Raw genomic sequence first — 26,334 nt, forward strand, 5'->3', positions numbered from 1 at the left:
AAATTTAAAGCTGCAGACCATGTTTTCCCTACTCCCAGTGCTGCTTGAAATCTCTTACACTTAAAAAAATAGAATTAGCTTTAGATTTATCCCACAATAAATAACACCAGAACATACCTTGTGCTACCAACCTGAATTTAAAAAAAAGTAAGAGGCCACCTCAGTGTTTTGAGTTTATGGGATCTTTCAGACACAAAGCCCTAACAGAGTTTCCCAGTCAAAAGGCATCAGGAAGGCTCATTGCTTATGGTAAACTTGGGCTTTAACTTGACAGACCTCTTCCTTATTGTGCCTTTAGGAGAAAATGGCATGGTATCCATAATGCTCTTGTCCTCCTCCAGCTGCCTAGCAGTGCACGAAGGAGTGGGCACTTTCACTGTGTTGCCAAATTTAGAGTAGTCCACAGAGTATCGACCATCTTCCTCTGCCACAATGGGCACAAACCTTTGACCCCAGAGAATTTCATCTGCCAGGTAGGAGGTTCTGGCTTGAGTGGTGATGCCAGTGGTCTCCACCACCCCTTCCAAGATGACGATGACCTCCAGGTCCTCATGGTGGTGAAGGTTTACGGGGGAGATGTCGTAGAGGGGACTGTTCTTGTCTATTACGTGGTAGATAATGAGTGGGGAGACAAGGAAGATGCTGTTGCCCCCCACAGGGTTCTCCATCTGTATGTCTATCTGGTTGAGGGGCACCACCTCCCCCTCCAGGCTGGTGGTCTTCTTCACCACCTGCATGCGGATGGTGGCGCTGATGATCATACTCTTCCGGAGGTCCCCTACCCGCAGCATGAAGCAGAGCTTGCCCTCACGCAGGGCGATGACCGCGTGCTTACTGAAGATGAGGGTCTCAGCTCGGCGGTGGGCTTGTGAGGTCTTCATGAAGATGCAGCCCAGCATGATGGCATTGATCACCAGCCCCACGATGTTCTGCACAATCAGCACCAGGATGGCGGCCGGACACTCCTCTGTCACCATGCGCCCCCCAAAGCCAATCGTCACCTGCACTTCGATGGAGAAGAGGAAGGCAGAGGTGAAGGAGTGGATGCTGGTCACGCAGGGAACAAAGCTGGCCGGGGCCCCTTCTACCCCTTCCCTGGGGTCACGCTGCAGCCGGGTGCTGTGATCCAGGTCTCCGTGGGCGAAAGCGATGAGCCACCACACCATTCCGAAGAGCAACCAGCTGCAGAGGAAGGACATGGTGAAGATGAGCAGCGTGTGATGCCACTTGAGGTCTACCAGGGTGGTGAAGACGTCCTGCAGAAAGCGTCCCTGCTCCCGGATGTTTTTATGGGCCACATTGCAGGCACCGTTCTTGCCCACAAAACGCGCCCGACGCTCCCGTGCGCGATACCGGGCATGATCCGGCACATCCTCCGCCAGCCGGGTCAGCACGTACTCCTCGGGGATGATCCCCTTCCTCGACAGCATGGCTGCCCGCCGCCGCTCAGCGCCGCCCCATGCAGCCGCCGCTCCGCCGGGGGTGGGAGGGAAGGCACGGCGGGGAACGCGGAGGACGACCGCACCGCGTGGCCGACCGGGCGCACGGCGCCGCTGCAGCCCCCGCCGTATCCGAGCACGGGTGCGCGGCGGCCGCCAGGCGGCGCCGCCGAGGTACGAGCCGGCGACCGCGAAGCGGCGGGAGGAGCAGGGGTCGGCCTCTGCCGGGCCTCGGTGTTGTGGGCCCCGAGCCGGTGCCCCCCCTCGGCGAGCCCGCAGCGGAGGGACGGGGACTGAGGCGCTCCCGCGCGCCTGTGTGCGGAGGTGCCGCGCGTACCGCCGCGTAACGGTCGTTGAGCGACGGTGGCAACGGAAGGCGGTTAAACACTGTCTCCCTGCAGGGAAGGGAAGGGGGGATGCGAGTCCCGGATTGCTCCGCGGTGAGCGCTGGGTGCGTTCTTCACCTCTTTACCTCAGTAGTGGTGTGGGTGCCGGGCTTTTCATGCTTTTGATTATTTTTTCCCCTGAGGGAAAAAGGGGGAGGCCTGGCTTCGGCCGCGGTTTCTGTGAGTATTTGTTGCAGGATGGGTTTTCTGGCAGTACCTGGATTCCTTCCATTAACAGTGGCTGCTTTGTGGGATGGTGTGGTTTCACCACACACAGGTTGGGCAATTGTTCTGTGAAATAGAAAACAAAGTAGGACTGGGTTGGTTTTCAATGGAAAAAAAAAAAAAAATCCTGAAATTTACCTGCACATCTGTCTCTCTGAGAGTGTGAGAGAAGCAGTTGGCAGGCAGTGGTAGGAAATTTGCCTGAAGAGGCCAAGTCCAGGATGTGTGGTTAAACAGAGACCTGGAACTAAAGGGTCTCAATCCTGCTTATAAAATTTGCTGGAGTTACTTAGCTTTGACCAAGGAAGGATTTTTCTGACAGAAGGAGCTCATGAAACATGAGCTCTGGCTGCTCGGGAGAATGTCTGCTGTGCAGATAGCAGTACAGGTTGCAGAAGAATGATCTGTCTGCAGATGGTTAACCCACACTGGGAAAAACATCCAAACAGACATCAAAATCGCCAGCGAAAGTGGACAGGGAGCTAGGAAACCTGTGTGTGGCAGTGTGATCTCTCTGTGTGCGTACATACACATGCACATGGAGGTATCTGTGGAACAAGATGTATTGTTTAAAAACGTTCTTATGTGACTGCTCCACTATTAAATAGCATGTGTTTACCTACTCTGATTTAAGTATTTTGGGTTTATTTCAGTTTAGGCACCAACATTGTAGAATTGCTAAACCATCCTGCGATATTCCGGGTAAGAGGTTTTTATTTACTACCAGTGGATTCATGGTTACATTTTTCTAGTTGTATGTGTCCATGGACTTTCTCTTCAGTTTTGGCTCTGAATGCTTTGGTATACACTGTAAGCAGTTATTGGTGTTGATTGCCTGGGCAAGACAATTGCCCAGTTGATGGTTGGGAGCCAGCCAGTTGGGGTTGAAATCAAGTTTCACCACCTACAGCTACTTACAGTGGCCCACCTAGCGACTTCAGAACAGTAGTCTTAAGTAATCACTATCTGAGCTCCCTTAGCAGTCGTTACAAGTCTTACAATTAAATGATCGCTATTACTTTAGACTATTGCTAGGTTTTATGTATGAAGAGTTGTGTGTCCTTGAACACATTCATTACTTTCAGAGGGGTCAGTTTCCCAAAGCTACATGCTGTCTCTTGTTATGGGTCATCTTTCTTGCTGCTTTGATAAATAAGATAACAACAAGACGCCTTGGCACCCGGCTGCCAGGCCACTAAGCTTAGGCAAAGGTATTTTTCCTTTTTCTGTGTTACTTTGTCTGCTAGGCTTTTTTTTGTGTGCTTACTGTGAATGTCACCTACACTGTAAGTACATGATTTATATATACAACGTAAAAAACTGTAATTTTTTTTTACTTTTTTTCTAAACATTTAAAACCCACAAATGTCTAAAGAAATTTGAAGATTTCCTTGTCAAAAGTGTGGTTCTCCAGCTGATGGCAGCTCATAGTTACTTCCATCATTTTGCAGTGAGCATAAAGAGGCTCTATAACACCGTTGCAGTTCATAAGTAGCATTTCACAGTTTTGCAGAGATGCTTGTAAGTGTTCAAGAGCGGTCAGGTCTTTCCGGCCATTTCTTCTGTGCTCTTTTTCTAATCGTTGTTTTATTCTATACCTTTTCCTCCAGAGGGCGGTAACTACGTGGAATTAGAATGAAAAAACAAACCTGTGTTGGGCAGGAGTGTTTTAAAGGGAGAGGTAAATTGCTTCATAGTCTGGTGCTAGCCCTGATGCATGGAGCCTGCTACCGCAAGGGGTGTTTCATGAACCGTCACCACCCTGGTTTTAGGAATCCTGAACTCTGTGAGGCTAGAAGGGTGTTCCCTTGTTTCCACTTCTGTTCTTTATTGGGACTGTTATTTGCCACTTACTTCTTTTTCTTCACCTCTGAGCACTTATTTGCTGAGATAGGACAGCAAAGCAAGTGACTTCAGCTGAGGAATTTCTAGAGCGGAATTAAAACAAGCCCTGTCTTTGTGGATCAAGTAACAGATACTTAATAAAAAAAAGTGACAGATCTTCTGAGTGAGCCAACATGTTTGTGTTAAGAGCTGCTGAACAAATTGGGCTCACAGGAATGAACAATCCCACTCTGTAGTATCTTGAAGGGTAACTTTTTCCACCCACAAAATAGGTTTTACATTTCAATACTCCCCTCTGCTCCGTTTTATCCAAACTTTAATGGCTATCAAATAAGATACTGCTGTAACTTAAATTAAAATTTAGTTGGCACTGTGGTATTACTCTGCCTTTAGAAGCAGACCTTTCTTTCAAAGGCTGTGCAGTGTTAGCCTGACTTGAATTAAGCCTCACAAATCACCATTCTGTGAGAGTGGGTAGACAGAAGAAAAGAGATCCAAGCTGGTTACGCAAAGCTAGAGGGGAAGGCATGAGCAGAGCTAGTAAGAGGGCTAATGTAGCAGGTGTGCTGTGTTCCCTCAGAAATAAGTAGAAGAGGATGAAATAGCCACACTAAGACAAGGGAATAAATGCTATAAAGGTTTTTGTATAACGGGAGCATTTGTAGAAAGCAAAAAGAAAAAAAAAAACAACAAACAAAAAACAGACCCCGGTTGTGTCTCCACAGGCAGCCTGTACCACTAACACCTTTGGGATCCAGCCAAGACCCATCCCAGAGGAGAAATGGAAGTCTGGACATGGCAGCTCTCAGCAGCTTCATACGGCTGCTCTGGAGCTGTCCTGCACCCATTTTAGTACAGCACTTTGCTTAGTAATGCTTCATTGCCATGCAAAATACATTGGTGAACCTGATTTAATAATGACTTCTGGACCGCCTTCCTCAAGGTAACAGCTTTAATGACTCAGATAATGGCTATGAGCCTCCCACCATGGAATAATTTTCTTGGATACTGCTTCTGGTTATGTTGAGACTCTAACCCTTTGGAGTTAGGGGGCAGGAACTCCCTGGGACTTGGCCCCATATAAACCAGACTAGATAAAACGTGCTGAGTAAATGTGAAGTGTATTCTGTCCAAGTGGCAGCTAAGAGACCTCCCTGTTCACACATACTTATCCAGCAGTGTGGTACCATTCAAAAGATACATAATTGGTGGGTATGAACCAACTCTTCCTACCCTCCTGCAATGCTGCTTTGTGAAATACAAGCCCCACTGATGATGGAAATGTATGGCACTTGTACTTTGTGTTCTTATTTCTTAATACCTCAAGATATAATGCTGTTGTCTTAGTGATATGCTGTGTCCTTTACTCCCTTGCATTCCTTTCCAGGTAAGTTGTCAGTGGCTTGTGGAATAGGAGCTAGTCCAAATTGCAGTGTCAAATTCCAGGCACTTTATTAAAAGCATATGAAACCTCACTTTATCTTCCACAGATGGTTGCAAAGCTTCTGAAAATCTCTCTCTGCAGCGTAAGTTTGAGATGTTCTGCAGGGTAGTGGTCTCCCTAAGCTTTTACAGGATGAGATCTTGCCTTAGACCAGTACTGGGCATCTAGGAGACAAGCATGCATATTAGCTCTAGTAGAAACCTCCTCTATGTTGACTGAGCTTTTCTGCTACCCTGGAAGGACAGTCACCTATCTCTCATCTCTTCCCTCTTAGCCCTAATGTGTCCCTTGTATCACAGCGTGAAAACACACCAATAGTTCTGCAGCTGTTTTTTCTTTGACACTACCAAGCAAATGAGTCCCTGGAGGAGTTACCTCCCAACTGCACCTTTTCTTTCTTCATCTGCAGCAGGCAGTGACAGAAGTCATGCATTTTATCTGCATAACTGTATTCTATCTCCCTCCTTTTATCACTGTTCATCCTACACTCACCTGCTGGTTCTCAGGCCTCGGTTTAATGCCCTTAGGTGTTACAGAAATAATAGCAGACAGATGCTGCAAATACCCTGCTCTGGAATTGACAGCACTACTTAAACAGCAATAACAGTTCTTCAGTTTTCGTAGTTTCAGCACTAGAAGTAATGCATTAAAAATACCACGTATCCCATGAGAACACTGAGGTATATTTTTCTAAAAAATAAAGCATTCAAAAACCAGATTCCAAATTAATTGAGCAGCCTAAAGGAGAAAAAAGAACAAATGATTTTTCCCAAGTGCTAAGAATTCTTCAAAACGGGAAAAAGGACAAAAATGGATGTAAAGCCAAAGTTGCTATAAAAAGAGTAATAGTGAAAAATTCATTGTAGCCTTCCATTGGGTTATTGACATTCTAACCTCTTAATAATTAGTAAATCCTGGAATGACTGTCACAATGAATCAAGAGGGCAGGGATAAGTAGCTGTCTAGCCAAATTAGGATAATTTTGGTACTTATAAGCTATCTTAGTAAGTATCCATAATTTATTGGTAAGTGTGACAGTGGGTGAAATACATGAAACTAGGAGAGGATGAGTCCAGCTTTCATGGCTCCAAGACATAGTGAACTATTTAATACAGTTTATTTACCAGACTTGGAGGGATGATTTCCAGATGAATTGGTACATCTGTACTGGTCTGGAAACTGTGGACATTAAGCAGTGATACTTTATCACAGCCTGCCTGCTCTTAGCTTCTTCAGTTTGGGAGCCAGTCAGGCTCAATCTCATTTGGAATCACTATAATATTATTCAGTGAGGGTAGAAGTGAGGTAGCCTAAGAAAGACTAAAGGAATCGGATTGTGATTAATTTCTAAATGGTATTAAAGGAGAGACCATCAGACACAGGCACTATCAATAAACCACAATGTAACTTTTTTAAAATAGATTTTATATTTAGATATTAAAGCTTTACAGAGTCATATGATTAAAAGAGATACAAGCTTTTTAGAAATACCTTTGGTATATTATTTTTCTTTCTGCATTTAGTCAGTCATAAGCATTATCTACAGTAGGGCTATCACACATAAAAAATAACATGTTAATAAAATGGCAGGAGAGGTTCAAGAGTTACATAAAAACTCCATGCTGGCTATGCTTGTTTGATGTGCATCCTGTCATATTTCACCCATGTAGGTTTTTTCCAACTACATTTCATGATGCTTTGGTGGCAAATAAAAACAAGAGTAGTATGCAAAAAAGGAAAGTAGATGGGTAATTCATTAGTACTTCAGATGGAGAAGATTGGCTCATTTTATTAAAAAATGAAAACCTCAATTATGAAATAGTATTTATTTACAGGTATTTTACATTTTTAGAAAATAATACAATTGTACTTTAAAATGCTTCATTATTTTTTATTACTTATCTGCTTGTACAAAAGAAGCAAAGACACTGTCTTCTTGTTCTAGCAGAACCTCAGGCTTGTCATATTCCAAAATAACCCCTCTCTTCATTACAATAACCAAATCTGCATTGAGGATCGTGTGCACTCGGTGCTGAAAAACGAGTAAACAAAATACCAGTTCAGTGTTTCTATCAAATATATTCCAGGATAAAACAGAATTCCAGAAATTAATTTTCCTATCAAGTTCAGTTAAGGCTACTTGTCATCCTTATTTACTGTGCAGATACTGCAGAGCATTACACACCAAGAACCACATGAATATTCAAATACCTAAACTGCACACAGGTGCTTGGCTATGAAGATTCACATTGGTTCAGACTACAGTGTCCCTAGCCCAAAGTCCTTCCACCAAGCATTGCCACAAGGAGGTAGCAAGGAAGAGTGGGAACAAGGCAAGTGCGGTACTGCACGAGGGTACCCTCCCAGTCCTGGACTGCATCTAGGTCAGGAGGGTTCCTGAGCTTGGTGTGGTTTGTCCATTTGTAAAACTGACTACGTGTCTCTTCAAGACCTTGCCCACATCTTCTCTTGAGCTTTCAGAAATATTTTGCATCCACATCCTTCGGAAAAGATTTTTTCAGGTTTGGTCCCCGCTGCACAAATATCCCATTTTGTATGCTCTGGGCCTCGCTGCTCAGAGCTTCACTTGATGCCCCTTGCCTCATGATTTTGCAGACCTCTCTCACATGTCCTTACATTGTCCTTCCAGGTGGAAGAAAACCAGCCTACTCAGCTGCTCTCCCCTTAAGAAGCAGTTCCCCACTTCCGATCATCTTGTTCTTCGCAACATTTTTCAGTTGTAATGTATCATTCTGGGGATGAGGAGGCTGGAACTACATGCATTATTCAAGGTATGTGTGACTATGGACTTACACAGTGGTATGATGTTTTCTTTCTTCTCTACCCTTTTTCTTATAAGCCCTAGCATTTAATTATTTTATTAGGAAGAAACCTCCCTTTTTTTTTTTTTTTCCCACAGTTAATACTAAAAATAATTAATTCAGCTTTTCTGCAACCGTTGTCTTTCCTGAGCAGTCTTTTCAGGTGCTGATCATCAAATAGCCCTATAAACTGACAGACTTCTTGCTCCCAGTGTGTTTTAGGGATTCATGGATTTGCTATTAGCTTTGATGGCTTCCAGAAGCTGGTCTTATACTTTTTTTTTTCAATACTTTTTTTTTTTTTTTTTGGCCTGCCTTGTTGCATTTTCATATATAACATGCCAGAGCTTATGATCATTTCTATTTTTATTTATTTGGCTATGACTTCAGCTTTTACAAGAATGTCTTCTTGTTTCTAATCATCTTTTTTCATTTGTTTAGCCACACCAGCTTCTTTCTATCCTAATAAGTAGCATGCAGTGGCTGTGGGATTTTTGAATAATATCCAAATCCTTCTGTAATTTCCATGATCCCTGACAGATTCAGTTTTCCTTGCTTCTTCTTTTAGCTTTTTTTCCCTACCATTTTTTGGTATTTTGTTTTTAGCAAGCTTTCTCATTTTTAGAGAATTCCACTTTTAACATGTAAAATCCAACTGCATCAGATTTTTGGGTCTGCATTACTTTTGCAGGGATATTTAATCTTAGAATACTGTGTACCCTGTTACCTATTCACTCTTCACCCCTAAGGTTTCTAATGACATCTTGGGCACTCTCAGTACCAAAACAACTCTTGCATTTCCTTCTGTGTCTTCCTAGCCAGGTGTTCCATAAAAACAATCACTGATGGCATCTACAAATCTCATCTCTGCTGCAGTCCTTCTGTGACATTTATTCAGTCTACAAGAGTGGGGGAGGGGACTGAAATATCACATTCCAGCTGTACTTGCTGCCCTGGTTGTCTGATCTCTTTCAGTATAACACAATCATTGCTGCCATCCTGATAAAGTAACAGAGATGATAATACAGACACAATACTGTACCCTTTCCATTCTTATTCTTCCTAAGCACAAACAAGCAATATATGGCTTTCTCTGAAGAAAAAACAAAAACAAACAAACCCCCCCCCCAAAACCAAACAAACCACAAAAAAAAAAACCCAAACACAACCCAAAACAAACCCCAAACCAAACAAAATAAAAATACACACACACACAAAAAGCCAAAACTACTACTAACCCCCCAAAATCCCCCATGTTATGTTTCTACTACAGGATAGTTTGAATACAAATCCACCTGCTGTAAACCACTTTTACATTTGGAAGTAAAAACATTCAAAGTAAGTTTATTCCAAAGTGCTGTTTGTCTGAACTGTGCAATTGAAAATTCTCTCAGTCTTTCACTAAGAGAGTGGAAGACTAATAAAACTTTCTCAGACTATCCCCAAACAAACAGAAAAAGATACATAAATGCATATGCAGTGCCACTCAGAATTTTCATGCAGAGAAATCAGGAAATTTCATGCTTATGATTCCCTTGCTTTTTTTTTTATAATGACACACAGAATGGATACCATAAGATAAACAGGTTTTTCTATTACACATTTGCTAGGTAAAAATAAAAAGATGCTCTAAGATTCTTGAGCATAGATTTTTTGACTTGTGTTTAATTTTTAAATGTTAAGAAGCATAATGACTTTATTTCGCCTTCCTGAAATGTGTGTTTTTTTAGAAATAGAGGACTGAAAGGTATGTTTTGCTTCTGATGTATCTGTTGAGTCAGCTACTTTGATTCAGGTCAAATCTCTTTCATAAACAATTTTTCAATAGATGCTCAAGATTGTTGTATAATCACTTCAAGAATATGCAAACCTGAATTCAGTGACTGTCAACAGGGATGGAATGTTTATTTTTAAAGGTTAGGAGGATTCTAATTTTTTTTAATTCTGAAACACTTGCTTTTTTCCAGTGGCAGAACTATCAGATAATTTTACTTGTCCTTAGTTACGTGATTATTGCAGCTTGATGAAACGTCTTCAGATTTCACAGTAGTCAAAGTCATATTATAATTTAAATTAGCCTAAAACAGGTAACCGAAAATAGACTGCATACTTGGATTACATGCACTTGCCCGCAGTTGGACTTAGCTTCAGACAGCCCATGATAGAAGCTGTTATGTTTTTAAGAAAGCAGCTTAAAATGAAAGATAAAGCTTAAAATTAAACACAGTTAAAAAAAAAAAAAAAAAAAGCCAAATTAACACATTTATTAACATTGATCAGAATTGACCAGTGTGGCATTTCTGATTCTTGTTTGCATTACAGCAGCAGCAGAGACTGTACTTACTGCTATTGTAACCACAGTACGGTCAGCAAACGCAGTCATGACTACCTTCTGGAGTATGTTCTCCTGTGTAAACAAAAACATTTGTTGCTTTTCAAACAACAGAAGTCACATGGTAGTCACACAGACACTAAGAGTAACCACTGATTATTCCATGCTTTTATTGATCCTACATTGCAGAAATGAAAAATTAACTACATGCCAGAACTAAGTCAGAGCCTGGTCTCCAGTTAGCGCTGCTTGCTCCTGCCACCCCCACTACCTGTGGGCTTCAATGCATGAGAGCTGTGCGCTGGCCCCCAAATCCCTGCCAACCTGGCCTCAGACTTACAGCGAGGAGAGCAAAGGTGAATTCAGGGTGCTGCCCTGCTGCCTGCATGCTGGCATGTCTGTGCTGCATTCTTCACCCTGCTGCAAGTCTAGGAATGTCCCAGCACACTGGGGACATCTAACACCAAGGGGTGGCAGGGATAAGCAAGGGAGTATGGTGTACCTGGCATATTATAGCAGTGGAAATGATATTCAAGATGGTCTTAGCATACATAGTTCTCACTCAACAAGTACTTACCCCTTGCTATTTAGGAAACCTTGTTGTGTACCGAACTGCCTACAAATGTCACTAGCATAGATACCTTTATCTGCTATTACCTGTTCTTTAGATATGTATCTCAAGGGAGGAACTGTATCCTAAATGCATTAAAATTAAAAATGTATTTTAGCTTGGCTGCCAGAATTAAAAATTGTAGCTGTTGAAATAAACCCCTCCAATTATATTCTTTATTCTTAGAATGAAGAACACTGAAACATTTCTCATAACAACATAACAAAGGGAAAAAAACAACCCTAAGAAGGCATTTGGCTAAAATCCAGTCAGTGCACTATTACTGTGTGGTTTAACATCTGTCTAGCAGTTTCAGGCAATTAATGCAATAATCCAGTATGTCTTTTCTATATCTCTGTTTATTTCCTTGACTCTGCTTTCAAGCCTTTGAAATTCCTGACTTGTCCACCAAGCTGGTCTGCTTGCCAATTTACCTTTCACTGACCATCCCCATTGACCTTACAAAGCTTTTTTTTTTTTTTTAGAATATCAAACTACCAATGAAAATCACGCTTCATTTTCTAAATGCAGGCAATGCTGGAATAACTATTAACCCCCTAGTAAAATGATTTAAAAGCTCTTTAGATTAGTTAGCAATGACTCACAACTATCTTGGACTTGTAAACACATCTGCACTAAATATGGTGTAAGCATATTACCGAGTGGATAGAATTGCTTTCCACCTTTTTATTCACATATTAGCAGTTGTCTCCTCCTCAAGGAAAACAAGAAATCAGGAGCAGTCCAAACTCACCGTTGCCATGTCAATAGATGCTGTGGCTTCATCCATGATGAAGATGCTCGTCTTCCGCACAAAAGCCCTTGCTAGGCAGAACAGCTGTCTTTGGCCCTGGCTAAAGTTTTCACCCCCTTCTGTGACTATAGCATCTGGAAATGATATAACAAAACCAGTATTTAGGTGTTCTGTGTGTGTGTGTATACAAGAGGGTCAGATCAGAGTAGAGCATATGCTTGGAAAATAATGTCTCACTTTCAGCATAAAGATTCTCAAAGTAACATATTCTAGGTCTATAGCTCCTGGTGACCCCATTTTGCCTGTTTATTTCCATTGCTCAGAAGAACTAGTACTGTCTCACTACTATTTCTGTCTGACTATATTCTTTATATCTATTAGACATCAAAGTAACTAAGGATGTTTAGGAGTGACTTTCTCTGGAACACGTGCAGTTTAGGTTACTGCATCCCCCTGTCAAAGTAGCATTCATAATTTCTTTACCCGAAGATTGTATAACTTGCCATTTTTAAAGTTTTTCTTTGTTTATGTCTTTGTGTGTGTTTGAGGGGGTTGGTTGGTTTGTTTCATGGCCGAATGATTCACACCTTTAAGCTTTAAAAATCTTCCTCCCTGGATATGACTTGGAAAATAGAAAAGAACATATTCTAGGTAACATCTGACTTATTGACACCTTATTTGAATTCACAAGAACCAATGGTTCATAATGAAGACATACTGAAATAAAATAATTTTATCATTTATTTGAATAGAAGCAGGATTCTGCCCCACAGGTGCAGCTGGTAGGGGAGTTAGATGGATATAGCACCTCTGCCTGCAGGCAAGCACTTTCTGTCACCCTCTAAAAACCTAAGAAGCTTTTTCTCCAGCAACTACCTTTTTAATACATAGAAAATGTGAAACAGGAATGTTGTGCACACTGGAAGTAATTTTCTCAAGAAGAAAGTCTTATTACCTAGACCCCCAGGTAGCGCTTTCACCACATGCTTGAGCTGTGCTATTTCCAATGCTTCCCACAGCATGCTGTCAGTGCACTTCTTCTCAGGGTCCAAGTTAAACCTGCAGTTATGTGTAATTAAAGAGTATCAGCCAAGATAAACTTCTACAATATGTTTCTTCTTTTAGTGCGCTTAGAAATAAACCTGAAAACAATCAGAATCATGTGCTCAACATTTGGGGCTGATTCTGATTTGTCATTGGTATAAATGCTTTGAATTTTGTAGACTCATTCAACAGTTACAGCAATGTGATTAAGAACAAAATCTGACTCTCAGCTGAGCAGTATTTGAAAAACTTCCTGTTTTGCAGATCTCTTTGTGGTTTTAGAATTTATTTTGTTCTGAATAAACTGAAGAAATTCTTATGTTTTACTAGAAAAACTTGGAGAGAAAAAAAGCTGCGAATATGATCAGTTCAAATTAACATTTTTTAACAAAGGCCAAATTTCTACCATCTCTCCTTTTAAATTCAGTGTCTCTGTTCTTTACTGCTACGTAAATGCTAAACAGAACAATCAAGCTTCATACTGAAGTATGAAATGCAAGTCTTCTGTACAACTGAACAAATCTTGGACTTACGAATAGATGAATGCTATTTTAGCTTGCTGTGGCCCAGGAATGATAGCAACAAATAAGAATCTCCTATCAGTGTATAGAATGATAATTGGAAATTAAAGATTCAATGATGCGTAACACTTTATTTGTATGTTTTATTCCTGCTGTATGTGCTGTGATTGACCAATGCTGGCCTAAATAATTTTAATAGGTTAATTAATAAAACAAAGGCATACAGTCACATGACATGAATGAATCATGCTCTATTCCAGGCAAGTTCAGGAGATAATCATGAGATCTGTATTAGCATGGAGTCAGCAATTCACAAAAGCCTGTATCATTTTTAGTGAACTCTGATGACTAATACGTAGAAACTGTAACTACAGGTGATGTAACGGTGCACTGAGGATTGTACTGTTCCTGTCTAAGGTAAATGCCACAGACAGGGAAGGACATTTGCTGGAAACTGTGGAGCTTTTTGCCATTGTTTCTACTGCATCAACCTCAGAGAAGGAGGAAAAGAAGGGTGTTTGCTCTCATAGATGAAAGAATGGCTCAAAAACTAGAAAGCAACATGGATAAGAGGTTCCGGGATAAAATACCCCAAGCATCCTCCATTACTTCTTATATTGCTTTACTGCTTTCTCTTTTTCTACGTTAATTTTTCAAGTCTACATTTTTTCTGAGAGTCTGCATCTCATATTTTAAGGCAGTCAGGTGAAAATAGATGTAGAAGTGTCCTGGTTTCAGCTGTAACAGTTACTTTTCTTCTTCTTAGTAGCTGGTGCAGTGCTGTGTTTCAGGAAGTGCTGGGTGGTTACAGGTATTTGCTCAGTGAGCTAAACTGATTACCGGCAAAATAGTGACTTTCTGGGATGACTTATGCCAACAGCGTGCTGACCAGGCTCAGGCACTGGAAAGGTGCAGTGTGGCAGGGGTAGGTAAAAAGCAAAGACAGAAGGCAGTGGTCCTCCCTACTGCAACTGAGACAACAGGAATTGAACAGCTGGCTATCAGCAGCTCTGTAAAAGTCATTATATTGTATAATTACAATATATAATAACATATAACTTTTATGTGTTTTTTATTGCTGGTGCTTAATTCTTACCGGATTGTTCCACTGAATAAAATAGGATCTTGTAGAATGATTGACAGCCTGGATCTCAATGTCTGTAAGGGTAGCTTAGCGATATCTATACCATCAATGATAATCCTTCCTATTCAAAAGAAAATGGATAGTCTACTAGACTGTTTATCATGCCACATAGCTGCTGGCAAAGACACGGCTCACTTTCAGCTTGCAATACAGTACAGCAGGAACAGGCCTTGAATTGCATATCCTTATTCACTAATGAAACACATTTTGGTTAAGCAGCAAGCACAATTGTCTTGAGACTAAACCCCAGCTAGGATGAATATGAAGCATACCTGGTAATATTTTATGAAAGATTAGACACACTACTTATCTGTTTGACCATTATAAACATCTATCAAACAACAAGGTAAGATATTACTTCAATCAGGGACTAGTTACCAGGGGGAACCAATGTTTCAGAAAGCCAAATTACTATACAGCACTTTGAAATTTTATCTCCAGGTACAACTGTCTGGCTATGCATAAGGGCCCTGTGGGTGATGTGGCTGGAAAACTAAGGCTAAAGTTTTTTGAGATGCACAGGAGTGCTGTGTGAGGCACACGGACATGGCACGCACAGCAGGAAATATGGCAGGAAATTCCAGGGCAGCAGATCAAACTGACAAGACAGGGAAGGACATTTGCAAGCCAAACTGCAATCCCCAGTTGCTGAATTTCCTGGGCCAGTGGGTCCTAATCTGTACCTTGTGTACGGATCCTTCTTGTACTTGGACTCCTTCCCTTTTTACACTTTGCTCCTACTGTTGCAGTTTAACAGCACCAAAGGCTGTCCTGTGTCACTCTTTGACTTTTGCTTCTGTCAAGTAGAATTTTCATTTATACAGCTTATGAATGGCAGAGCTGCTAAGTGACAGATAATATTGTATTTAAGCAAGGCCAGAGAGTGTGTCCTGTAGATTCAAAAATCACACTTCAAAGCTGCTGCTGTTAAAGAAAGCTCTTCCAGGAGCTAAGCTTGAGCAATTCACAAAAGTTTAATCTTACCCTCAAAGGTGTCAACCATTCTGAAAAATGCTAGAGAGAAGGAGGATTTTCCACTGCCTGTTCGGCCGCAGATCCCAATCTGTGACACAAGAAGCAGATGAACATCAGGTAGAAGGAAATGGATAATGTCTGTATTCAACATGTAAGATGAGTGGGTGTAGGAGCTGTTCTGATCCACATGATCTTTATGTCCTGATAGTTCAGTTAAACTGAACTGGCTATAACAGAATCCCTAAGTTCACTCTTTGTCTTTAGAGATCTGAGCAGTTATAGATAAATCAAGGCCAGTCCTATATACAGTGGCAATGATGGAAATAAATGCAAGGGAGCCACATGGGAATGATGGCAAGTAGCTCTAACAAAGTAAGGGGTCACTGTTGCTTCTTTTGGCACTGTGTGCTGACAGAAGGGCACTGGGATACTGGGAAGTGGTGTGTAGTTCTAACTTCTCACTCTAATGTATGCCTAAACACACCAACCCCCAGACTCCTTTCCAGTACACTGTGTTCTTTTAGAGAAGAAAAATTCCATAATTCAGTCATCAAAACATACTCTGGTATGGTGTTTTTTTCAACTCTGATTTCTACTATGTGCTAGTCTAAAGAGCTTCTCAGAATCACTCCATTTTTTTACCTTTTGTCCTGGAGAGATGTGAGCATTGACATGCTTCAGCACTGGTTTTAAGTTGCTGTCATATCGGACACTGAGGTTCTGGATTTGGATCTCCCCTCTGTCTGGCCAGTTCTGAGGAATCTGTGAGGCAGCTGTAACCAGGAGTACAGGGAAAAAAAAAAAAAATTCAACCCTGTCATAATAAATTAATCACTTCATTAAGTAATTTACTGTGTTTTTCATGGTAATATACTGCAAATCATTAAAATTTCAGCAAGCTTTTTCTGCATGCTGCACAAAACTGCACTTACAAAGGAGCCCTTCGTAATTTTCAGCTTCTGTTTTGAGCAGGCCATTGATTCTTTTCACTGCACCCAGCTGGATCTCCATGTCAGCCAGGTTACGAACCATCCAATTCAGATAGTTAGACACCTGATGTAAAGCAAATACACTGCTAAATACTAGTTTTTTAGTAGTTTACATCATTTGACCAGCATGCAGTTTATATTCCTCTGCAGTAACACTTGTTCAGCCTTAACAAACTGAAGTTGTGAATGAACCAAATGGTGCACATGAACAGGCTGACAACAATGACTAAAGGCTAAATTTCCTAACTGCAGTGCACAGATATGATAGTACGGTAATCTGAACTATGCTAACAGAAAAGAGGAAGGGAAACAGTAAACACAAGTGAAAAGACAGCATCTTAGTAACTTCAGGTTTGGCAGTCTAGACTAGTACACCTGGGCATGCTCAAGATGCACTGAAAAAATATTCTTCCAATGCAAGACAATATAAAAAAATATGATGCAACTTGGCCATGTTTTGTTGACATATTTGAACTAACATTTCAATTAATATTTTATCTAAAAAAAGAAAGCATACTCTCAAATATGTCAACCATTGCATGTGAACTGAAGTTGAGACATGGTTTCAGTGATGTTACAGTACCCACTATAGATGTACAGACACCTTCAATCTGCCTGTTCATCTTTGTGCCCTGAATTGCAAAAAAAAATGTTTGGGAAAGACAGAAAGGGTCCTGAGATTCTTACCATAAGAGCATAGGTTAGTCCCAAGCCTACAAGTCCTGAAGAGAGCTTATTATACAGGCAACTGGTAATAGAAGTGACAGCCGCTATGAGTACCACACATGCTCCAATGTACTCCTGAAGGAATATGAATAAGTTCCATCACTTTAAGTCTAAAGATGATTAAAACATTCTCATAACTTTGCATACCAAATAACAAACCCATTGCACAATTTGGAATATGGGCAGAAACCACCACATAACTCCGTACAGACCCTGCCTAGGAGCCCATTCTTGTTGCCTTTAGCATGGCTGTGCTGTTTGGAAATGCTGATACAACTCGTTCTGTGTACAACAGAAGGAGTTGTACCAACATTCCTTATCTTATGGAGAAGTCAACAGAGATATCCGAGGCATGTAATGGAGCTAGCTGAAACTATGTAGCTATTATTACCTGGGATAGGAGGGAAATGCTCGTGTGGTCCTGTCTGTCAGCAGATCCTGTCTGTGGCTGGTGATGAACTGCTGGGAAGCACTGCTATAGCTGCTGAATGGCTACCACCCGTATTTGTTCAAACAAACTGTTCTTGCACAGCATGTATCTATTAGTTTGACTGTGTCCACCCATGATGGATTTAATTTAGAATCATAGAATAGTTAGAGTTGGAAAGGACCTTAAGATCATCTAGTTCCAACCCCCCTGCCATGGGCAGGGACACCTCACACTAAACCATGCCACCCAAGGCCTCATCCAACCTGGCCTTGAACACCACCAGGGATGGAGCATTCACAGCTTCCCTGGGCAACCCTTTCCAGTGCCTCACCACCCTAACAGTAAAGAATTTCTTCCTTATATCCAATCTAAACTTCCCCTGTTTAAGTTTGAACCCGTTACCCCTTGTCCTGTCACTACAGTCCCTAACGAATAGTCCCTCTCCAGCATCCGTATAGCCCCCCCTTCAGATACTGGAAGGCTGCTATGAGGTCTCCACGCAGCCTTCTCTTCTCCAGGCTGAACAGCCCCAACTTTCTCAGCCTGTCTCCATACGGGAGGTGCTCCAGTCCCCTGATCATCCTCGCGGCCCTCCTCTGGACTTCTTCCAGCAGTTCCATGTCCTTTTTATGTTGAGGACACCAGAACTGCACACAATACTCCAAGTGAGGTCTCACGAGAGCAGAGTAGAGGGGCAGGATCACCTCCTTTGACCTGCTGGTCACACTCCTCTTGATGCAGCCCAGGATACGGTTGCTTTCTGGGCTGTGAGCACACACTGCTGGCTCATGTTCATTTTTTCATTGACCAACACCCCCAAGTCCTTCTCCGCAGGGCTGCTCTGAATCTCTTCTCCGCCCTACCTGTAGCTGTGCATGGGATTGCTCCGACCCAGGTGTAGGACCTTGCACTTGGCATGGTTAAACTTCATAAGGTTGGCATCAGCCCACCTCACAAGCTTGTCAATGTCCCTCTGGATGACATCCCTTCCCTCCGGCGTATCAACAGAACCACAGAGCTTGGTGTCATCAGCAAACTTGCTGAGGGTGCACTCAATCCCACTGTCCATGTCACTGACAAAGATGTTGAACAAGACCGGTCCCAACACCGATCCTCGAGGGACACCACTCGTTACCGGTCTCCAGCCGGACATCGAGCCATTGACCACAAGTCTTTGCGTGCGGCCATCCAGCCAGTTCTTTATCCACCGAGTGGTCCACCCATCAAATTGATGTCTCTCCAATTTAGAGACAAGGATGTCGTGTGGGACAGTGTCGAACGCTTTGCACAAGTCCAGGTAGATGACATCAACTGCTCTGCCGCTGTCCATCAGTGCCGTAGCCCCATCATAGAAGGCCACCAAATTGGTCAGGCAGGATTTCCCCTTAGTGAAGCCATGCTGGCTGTCACCAACCACCTCCTTGTTTTTCATGTGCCTTAGCATGCCTTCCAGGAGAATCTGCTCCAAGAGTTTGCCAGGCAGAGGTGAGACTGACTGGTCTGTAATTCCCTGGGTCATCCATTTTTCCCTTCTTGAAAATGGGGGTTATATTTCCCTTTTTCCAGTCATCGGGAACTTCACCTGACTGCCATGATTTTTCAAATATGATGGCCAGTGGCTTAGCAACTTCACTTGCCAGCTCCTTCAGGACCCGCGGATGGATTTCGTCAGGTCCCATGGACTTGTGTACGTTCAGGTTCTTAAGATGGTCTTGAACCAGATCCTGTCCTACAGTGGGCTTAGGGTCTTCATTCTCACAGTCCCTGCGTTCGCCTTCCAAGACTTGGGTGGTGCGGTCAGAGCCTTTTCCAGTGAAGATCAAGGCAAAGAAGTCATTGAGAACCTCAGCCTTCTCCAAATCCCGGGTAGCCAGTTCTCCCGATAGCTTCTGGAGGGGGGGCTACGTTGTCCCTAGTCTGTCTTTTATTCACTACGTACTTATAGAGTCCCTTTCTGTTACCCTTAGCATCCCTAGCCAAGTTTAATTCCAACTGGGCCTCAGCTTTCCTCACCTGGTCCCTAGCTTCCCGGACAACATCCCTGTATTCTTCCCAGGCTGCCTGTCCCTGCTTCCACCTTCTATAAGCCTCTTTTTTCCTTTGAATTTTCCTGAGCAGCTCCTTATCCATCCAAGGAGGTCTCCTGGCCCTCCTGCTGCACTTCCTTCTAGTTAGGGTGCAACACTCCTGAGCTTGGAGCAGGTGATCCTTGAATAACAACCAAGAGTCCTGGGCCCCCTGCCCTCTAGGGCTGTATCCCATGGAACCTTACTAAGCAGGTTCCTGAAGAGGCCATTTTATTTACTTTAAATCATTAGTGATCCAACTTCCCACAGGCAAGTCTGAGTAAAATGATGTTAACAGACTATAAAACGAACTCTGTAGGAAGGAAATTGTCACTCATATATGTTTCCACTGTTTAGAGACTTCAGACAGTTTAGGACTGAACATACAAAAGGGTAATAACATTTTATTTAAGTCATACTCAATATCTGAATTTAAGAAGCAAAAGGCACCAGCTAAAATTGAGTTCAGAATGGAGGCATAGAGTGTGACATGAAACATGACTTAACATACACTTAGCACATGTGAAAGGAGCCCATGTTACCACAACAGCAGTACCTGTATCTAACAAAGCCTGATGTAAATACCACCATCCACAACATGGAAGTCCTTGATTTGCTTCTTAGGGAATTATTTTTAATAAATAATTTCTCAGGCCACTTTACTGAGAACGCTCAGGAAACAGGCACCTGAATATCTTTAGTATTCTCTAGATGACCCATAAGAAGGCACAGACTTGTCTATGTCCTTCCGCTCATTAGGAGAGCCTCCAAGATGTTGAAATGCTCCTGGGGAGCCATAAGGCAAAGGCCTACTGACACCGACTAACCCAGTCCTACAAAGGCATCCTGGCAGGCAGCACGGCTTGACCTGCTCTGATCACTCCTGACACACAGAGAAGCCAATGTGACCTACAAAATCTATTCTTGTCTTGGAGAAACAGCTGCAGGCTATGGGGAAAATTCATACTCTGTTCAGTTTCCAGGATGGGTTGGGCACTTGTTCATTACAGATAGAGAGATATAAAGAGTAAAGGTATAGCTCTGAAACCCAGATAAGGCTGGATAAGTGCTGCATGGCTCATCAGATTACTTGGAATGAAGTAAAATAACCTCATGTATGCACAAAAATAATGTACTTGCCATGCGGACTTCCAGCCAGCGATTGGCAGCTGTAAGGAAAAGGGAAGCGATGTTGTTGGAATCTGTGTATTCAAGAAGCTTTTGTCGAAATTTGGCTTCATACCTAAAAAAAAAAATAAAATAAAAAAAACATAAAATAAGAGAAGAAAAAGAAGGAAAGCAGAAAAAGCAAAGATGAGAGAGAAGAGAGGACATAGGAGAGATGGGTGAAAAGGAGGAAAGAGGGGAGAAAAGCAGTAAAGAGGAAAGAGGAGAAAAGGAGGAAAAAGGAAAGAGGAAAGAGTAGAGGAGAACGAGAGGAAGATGAGAGGAAAAAAGAGGCTCCAGATACTGAAAAAAGAAAAGTAAACTTTAATTTCTGGGGCTGTATGTTTATGGGCAGTTTGACAGAGGGTCTAAATCAGCCTGTTAATAGTTCAGAGTGACATCATCTGTGGATTTGTATTAGACCCATGCAAACTGTATTTGTACAGTATCTTCAGGAGTACATGGATGTTACTGCATTGATGAAACTCTATATGGGACTTCTGGATCACACTGGACATTTAGGAAATGTATTTTATTACATGGCAATTGTGAGAGAGAGATCTGAAACAAAAAATTAAAACATACATGACAGATATCATACATGCATTCACATGCTGCAGAATGCAGTTTATCTTCCACTTCCTCATATAAACTCAAGTTTTAGTATTTATATTACTGTAATGCCTAGAAATAGTAACAATTTATAAAGTATAAACTCAAAGTATCTCCAGTCATACTGGAAATATTTTAAGACATGTCCTTATCTTAAACAAAAGGAGCACTTTGGAAAACAGAAATCCAAGCTCATGGTCCAACAAAAAGTAATAGACTGCAGAGAATTGTGTTCTGTCATCCCCCCTGCCAATGAATTAGACACAAAACACGATTGATGGCCAGTAGGTCTGTTGACAGTTTATTATGGTGGATCTGCACCCACTCATCAGAATAGCTGCATCAATGACTTCTACCTTGAATTGAACAGATATGGAAAGTGATTCCCTGCTCCACCTATTTAGACTGGGGTCTTGTTAAGCATGCAAGTCAGCCCTTTTACCTGGGCATATTTATTTGCATAGGTGTAAATTACTGCAAAGCTAATAATAAAGTGCATCAACAATTTTGTCTAATAATACAGAAGTCTGGCACAAAAGCCAAAAGGGAAGTAACAGAAGAGGCTTAAAGGCTCGAAAATCTAGTGTAAGTACCCAAAGCTTGCCTTTTTTTCCTCTTTATTACATTAGCAAGTTTAACAAACTTGCTAATTTCCGTTTCTAAAACTTTAGCTTATTATGGCTGCAACAAGCACCAGTTATTTATAAACTCAGCTCTCCTTTTGCTGATATGAGAGAAAGGTATGACAATGTTTTAAGTATGAAGTACACGGCTCAGAGAAGCTTTCAAATCTGTTCACTGCAGAGTTTCTTAATCCTTCTTTTGAGTACAATATAATAAACATGTCTTTCCCTGAACCGTTTATGCTTTTGAGGAAAAGAAGTAAGTGCCACTTTGTGGAAGTAATTTAGCTGTTCACAACTTAGCCATGTGCCAAGACATAGGAGACATGTCTGCTGTGTGCAATGGAGAATGGCCTGGGCCGGCTGCTAGTGTACTAGTGTGTTTGCATATCCTAGAATGGTTGCTCCTGAAAGCAAGCATTAGTGTCACACAGTGTCAGAGCTGGTGAGCCCTGCCTCTCTGCAGGTCTATTACCCTCAGTGCCCTGCCATACAGAGATGGCTGTACTGCTTCTGGAACCAATTCTACCACATTTAACTTCCATATCTCCATACCATGACGTACTATGTGACACAGATATGCCTTAGAAGATGAGTCAGTTGTGCATATGCACATGGAATGAGGATACAGAAAAAGTTACCACTGTTGGTGGAGTACTGCAGAAATATCAGAATTTCTCTTCAGAAAGTGTCCCCAGATTACCAGGCCTCTCAGAATATAGACCAGACATTGCAGAAGCTTTCACATTTACATTTTTGATTATTTAGTACCAACGCTCTCTATAGTGCCAGATAGCAAGCTACAAATCAGGCCAGCGCATCTGCTGAAGGTATATTTATAGCTGCAGCAGTAGCTGTCTTTCTGATCTCCCCCTGGATTTTTTTGTGCGTTTCTTTCCTTATGCATTCAGAGTTAGTGCAGGACAGAGAGCTACCAAGGGCAAAGACGCTCCAGGAACAACTGGCACCTCCTAACTTATTGACTGGATTCCTGAATTAGTGTTATTTTTAGGGATGCTCAAGCTAGCAATGCTAAACTCCACTTCTGCTAATACGTTAGGCAGCTGAAAAGCTACACAGACCTAAAAATAGCTAGGTTACCAGCTGATGCAGGAGCCTGGCAGCAGATGGAATACAGAACTCACTGCATGCATGTGGCTGTTTGGGTCAGAAACACATCAGTTACTGCAGGATTTAAAAAAAAAGAGGCACCAAATGCAGTTCTTTGACAGAGGAATTCATTTCCAGGTGACAGGAAGAATCAAGAGAGAATGCTCAAAAAGACTAAAAATATTAGCTAAATAGCATTGAATATTATTTATTGCATCAACACCAGAAAATGTGCAGCCATGATACTCTAAAGATCTTCTTGAAGGACTAGAATATAGGGGTAAATGAGAAAAGCAACAATGAGAAATTAATTTTCCTTAAAACTGAACACAGACACAGCTACAAACTAGAGAACACTGCTGGCACTTAAATACAGTAACAGTAATTAATAATGGAAAATACTATGCTGTCCTACCACTCTTTGACCTTCAGTCAAAAAGAACCAAACTTTTAAACTTGTGCTTTCATTGAGCCATTTATATCCTATTTAGAATAGCTTACGGACAAGTTTATTTTGTGCATAACTTCTATTATAAAATTAAATTTACAGTTTATGAGGAATAAACACTACCATTTCAAAGACAGAATGGTAACAGTAATAATTAACTGACAAAATGTGTAGACGTCTAGATGAGAAGGGTGTGGAAGACAGTTGACCGCATCTGAGTTGACTGGGAAAAGACCAGAATAGCACTTGTGCGGGGAAAGCAGCTGGTAAGCCCAGCAGTAGTTTCACTGGTACCTCTACTAGTATCGGTGTGACTGCCTTTTGTGTAACACAGAAACACGACCCAGGCACGTCATCAGGTATTCCTGGGCTGCTCTCCTGTGAGCTTATAAGGATGGAAACATGAATCAAAACAGGTGACAAAAGACTTTGTTTCCAGGTTGTGTATTTTCAGAATCGGTGTAAACAATCACATTTTTAGCTAGCAATGTGAAAAATAACTTAGGGTACTATTACATCCTCTGAAGTTACTAGCATGCAGTTTATCTTATCCAGACATCAGCTCATACACAAATTACTCTGCTGTAACAAGTCAGTGCATATTAGTTGTTCCATGGAAACTGTCAAAGCGCACAGTCTGCCACACCGCATGCTGTGGTAATTGCAAGCTAATTTAGCTTCTTAAATCACATTTGCCCACAAGTGTTTTTTCAGGCTGCATGCAAGTCTGTGGACAGTTACCATGGGCAGCTGACATACATTAACTTGTTTTTCTATAGTAACTCCTTCACATGCAAAATGCTTAAAAAGTTCTTCAGTGTTTTGGAGTCCCCCCGACCAGTGTTTTGGGGACTCCGGATTTTTCAGGTGATCCAAGTAACAATAACTTACAACTGCACAATTGCAGAATGGAACCAGAGATAGATATTCAAAAGCAAGATAATGTATGTTTCTTAAAATACTATACCTGAAGGCTCGGATGGTGGTAAGACCTTCAACAGTCTCTGAAAAATGGGAGAGTAATGGTAGCTGAGTGCTGTCATCCAGCTGCTGCAGGTCCCTGGAGAGGATTATGAAAGGAATTTTGTAAAAAGCCAGTTCTGTCGTGCAGTTATTCTCTTGAAACAGACACAGGGAGTGAAAGGGAATATCATCACATTAATTATATACCTAAGGTTTAGATAGATTGCAAAACAGTGCTACATGTCTCTGAGCAGAGAACAAAGACCCCAGGAAGATTTTTTTTTTTATCATTTGAATACAGTGCTGGAGTTCTGAATAGGTCTTCTCATTCACGGCTTTCCCTCATTTCTCCTATATTTCTTTTTCTTATACTCAATTGTTTATTCATTTAAACACCATTCTGACTCTATGCTGAACATAAGTTTAATGGGATAATGTAAATAAGAGCTCGGGTTAAGCTGAAGGCATAATGCAACTTCCTCTCTCTCCATTCCACCCCCAAACGACAGCTCAATCTCTCACTGAGCTAACAGTATAACTCATACACTCAGGAGACTAAATGAGAGTGTGCACTCATCATTAGGTTGTGCTTCTAAATTTCATGTTCCATCATCAAATCAGTGGAAACACATGTGGGGTGAAATTCTGTTTAGTCTCAGTTCCTTCCAGCAGGAAGTAGATTGGTTGTGAACTCCCTCTCAGTCCATGCATACATAAAGAGACAAATGCAGCATTGCTGCAAATGCTTTGAGTGCCACCAGGGGGGAAGCTGTATGACCTTAGAAGGAGAGAAATCACAAATACGGCTAAAGTTTTTCAACCTGTAAAAACTAAAAGGTACTCAAACCAAGAGAGGATGGTTGAATCCTCTCTTGGATCTCTAATGGGCCATGGTACCACCATGGTTATGCTGCATTCTCCAGGCTCTCCCTGGCTTTACAGATTTACACTTCCTTCTGGGTAGGCAGAAATCAGTTTTCTTGTTCTGTCCCCACATTTTCTTGCATGTGCCCAGTATGCATCTCTTGGGGAAGACAGAATCTAGTTGGTTTGTGTCCTGCAAACTCTAAGAAACTTTGATCATGGACAGACTCTGCTCTTACCTCTTAGAAGTTCTGCTCCAGACCTGCAGACAAAGGCACTTATAAAATGACACATTTTCACTATAGTAGCTTTGGCTTACTTCCAGACAGGGCACATGCTTTTGCAGGACCAAATTTAAACATGAAGTTCCCTAGCATTGCAATTCCGCAATGGAATCATGCATTGCAGAAGGTGTATCTATTTCCAGAATGATACTGGTTTATGCTCTTACCGTGATGCGACTCGGAAGTACTTCTGGATGAAGTAACACATGATTGCAAGTGGAACCAGGGCAATGAGAAACATTGGTGTGACATATGAGATGACAGCAAGAGCAGATACACACAGCAAAGTGGAACGACTCAAGCACTCCAGGGTGGCTGGAATGTGCTGCATAAAGAAGAATAAGCACACAGAATCTTCCATAGTATATCAAGTTTTAAACAGCATTATTTCACTTTCCTTTCTCCCACTTATACAATGAAGACAATTTAGAGGGTTTGAAGCACTAAGTATACAGGTCTGCTTTTGAATTGACTGCTGGGTTTTGGAAGGTCTGAAGGGATTTCTGTGGGG

At 41.8% G+C, this 26,334-nt stretch overlaps 2 protein-coding genes across 2 annotated transcripts in view; both read right to left on the reverse strand.

Annotated features, from left to right (window-relative positions):
* Positions 1 to 227: 227 nt before the first annotated feature.
* KCNJ11 (potassium inwardly rectifying channel subfamily J member 11) lies at positions 228 to 1,430 on the reverse strand (the record flags this gene model as incomplete). The annotated part of the gene is made up of 1 exon (XM_080619200.1): positions 228 to 1,430. One exon carries the CDS (start codon positions 1,428 to 1,430, stop codon positions 228 to 230), a length of 1,203 nt encoding a protein of 400 aa, XP_080475326.1.
* Positions 1,431 to 7,233: 5,803 nt separating this feature from the next.
* Positions 7,234 to 26,334, reverse strand: part of ABCC8 (ATP binding cassette subfamily C member 8) — a gene marked incomplete at both ends in the record, with an annotated part of 77,688 nt that continues 58,587 nt past the window's right edge. The window contains 12 exons of the mRNA XM_080617405.1: positions 7,234 to 7,371; positions 10,506 to 10,568; positions 11,858 to 11,991; positions 12,813 to 12,916; positions 14,519 to 14,627; positions 15,551 to 15,629; positions 16,184 to 16,314; positions 16,474 to 16,594; positions 17,218 to 17,331; positions 20,893 to 20,995; positions 24,680 to 24,772; positions 25,991 to 26,148. Of these exons, the coding sequence (XP_080473531.1) occupies positions 7,234 to 7,371; positions 10,506 to 10,568; positions 11,858 to 11,991; positions 12,813 to 12,916; positions 14,519 to 14,627; positions 15,551 to 15,629; positions 16,184 to 16,314; positions 16,474 to 16,594; positions 17,218 to 17,331; positions 20,893 to 20,995; positions 24,680 to 24,772; positions 25,991 to 26,148 (1,347 nt within the window). The remainder of the gene's footprint in view (positions 7,372 to 10,505; positions 10,569 to 11,857; positions 11,992 to 12,812; positions 12,917 to 14,518; positions 14,628 to 15,550; positions 15,630 to 16,183; positions 16,315 to 16,473; positions 16,595 to 17,217; positions 17,332 to 20,892; positions 20,996 to 24,679; positions 24,773 to 25,990; positions 26,149 to 26,334) is intronic.

Source organism: Psittacula echo (assembly GCF_963264785.1).
Source record: "Psittacula echo genome assembly, chromosome: 5".
NCBI lineage: Eukaryota > Metazoa > Chordata > Aves > Psittaciformes > Psittacidae > Psittacula > Psittacula echo.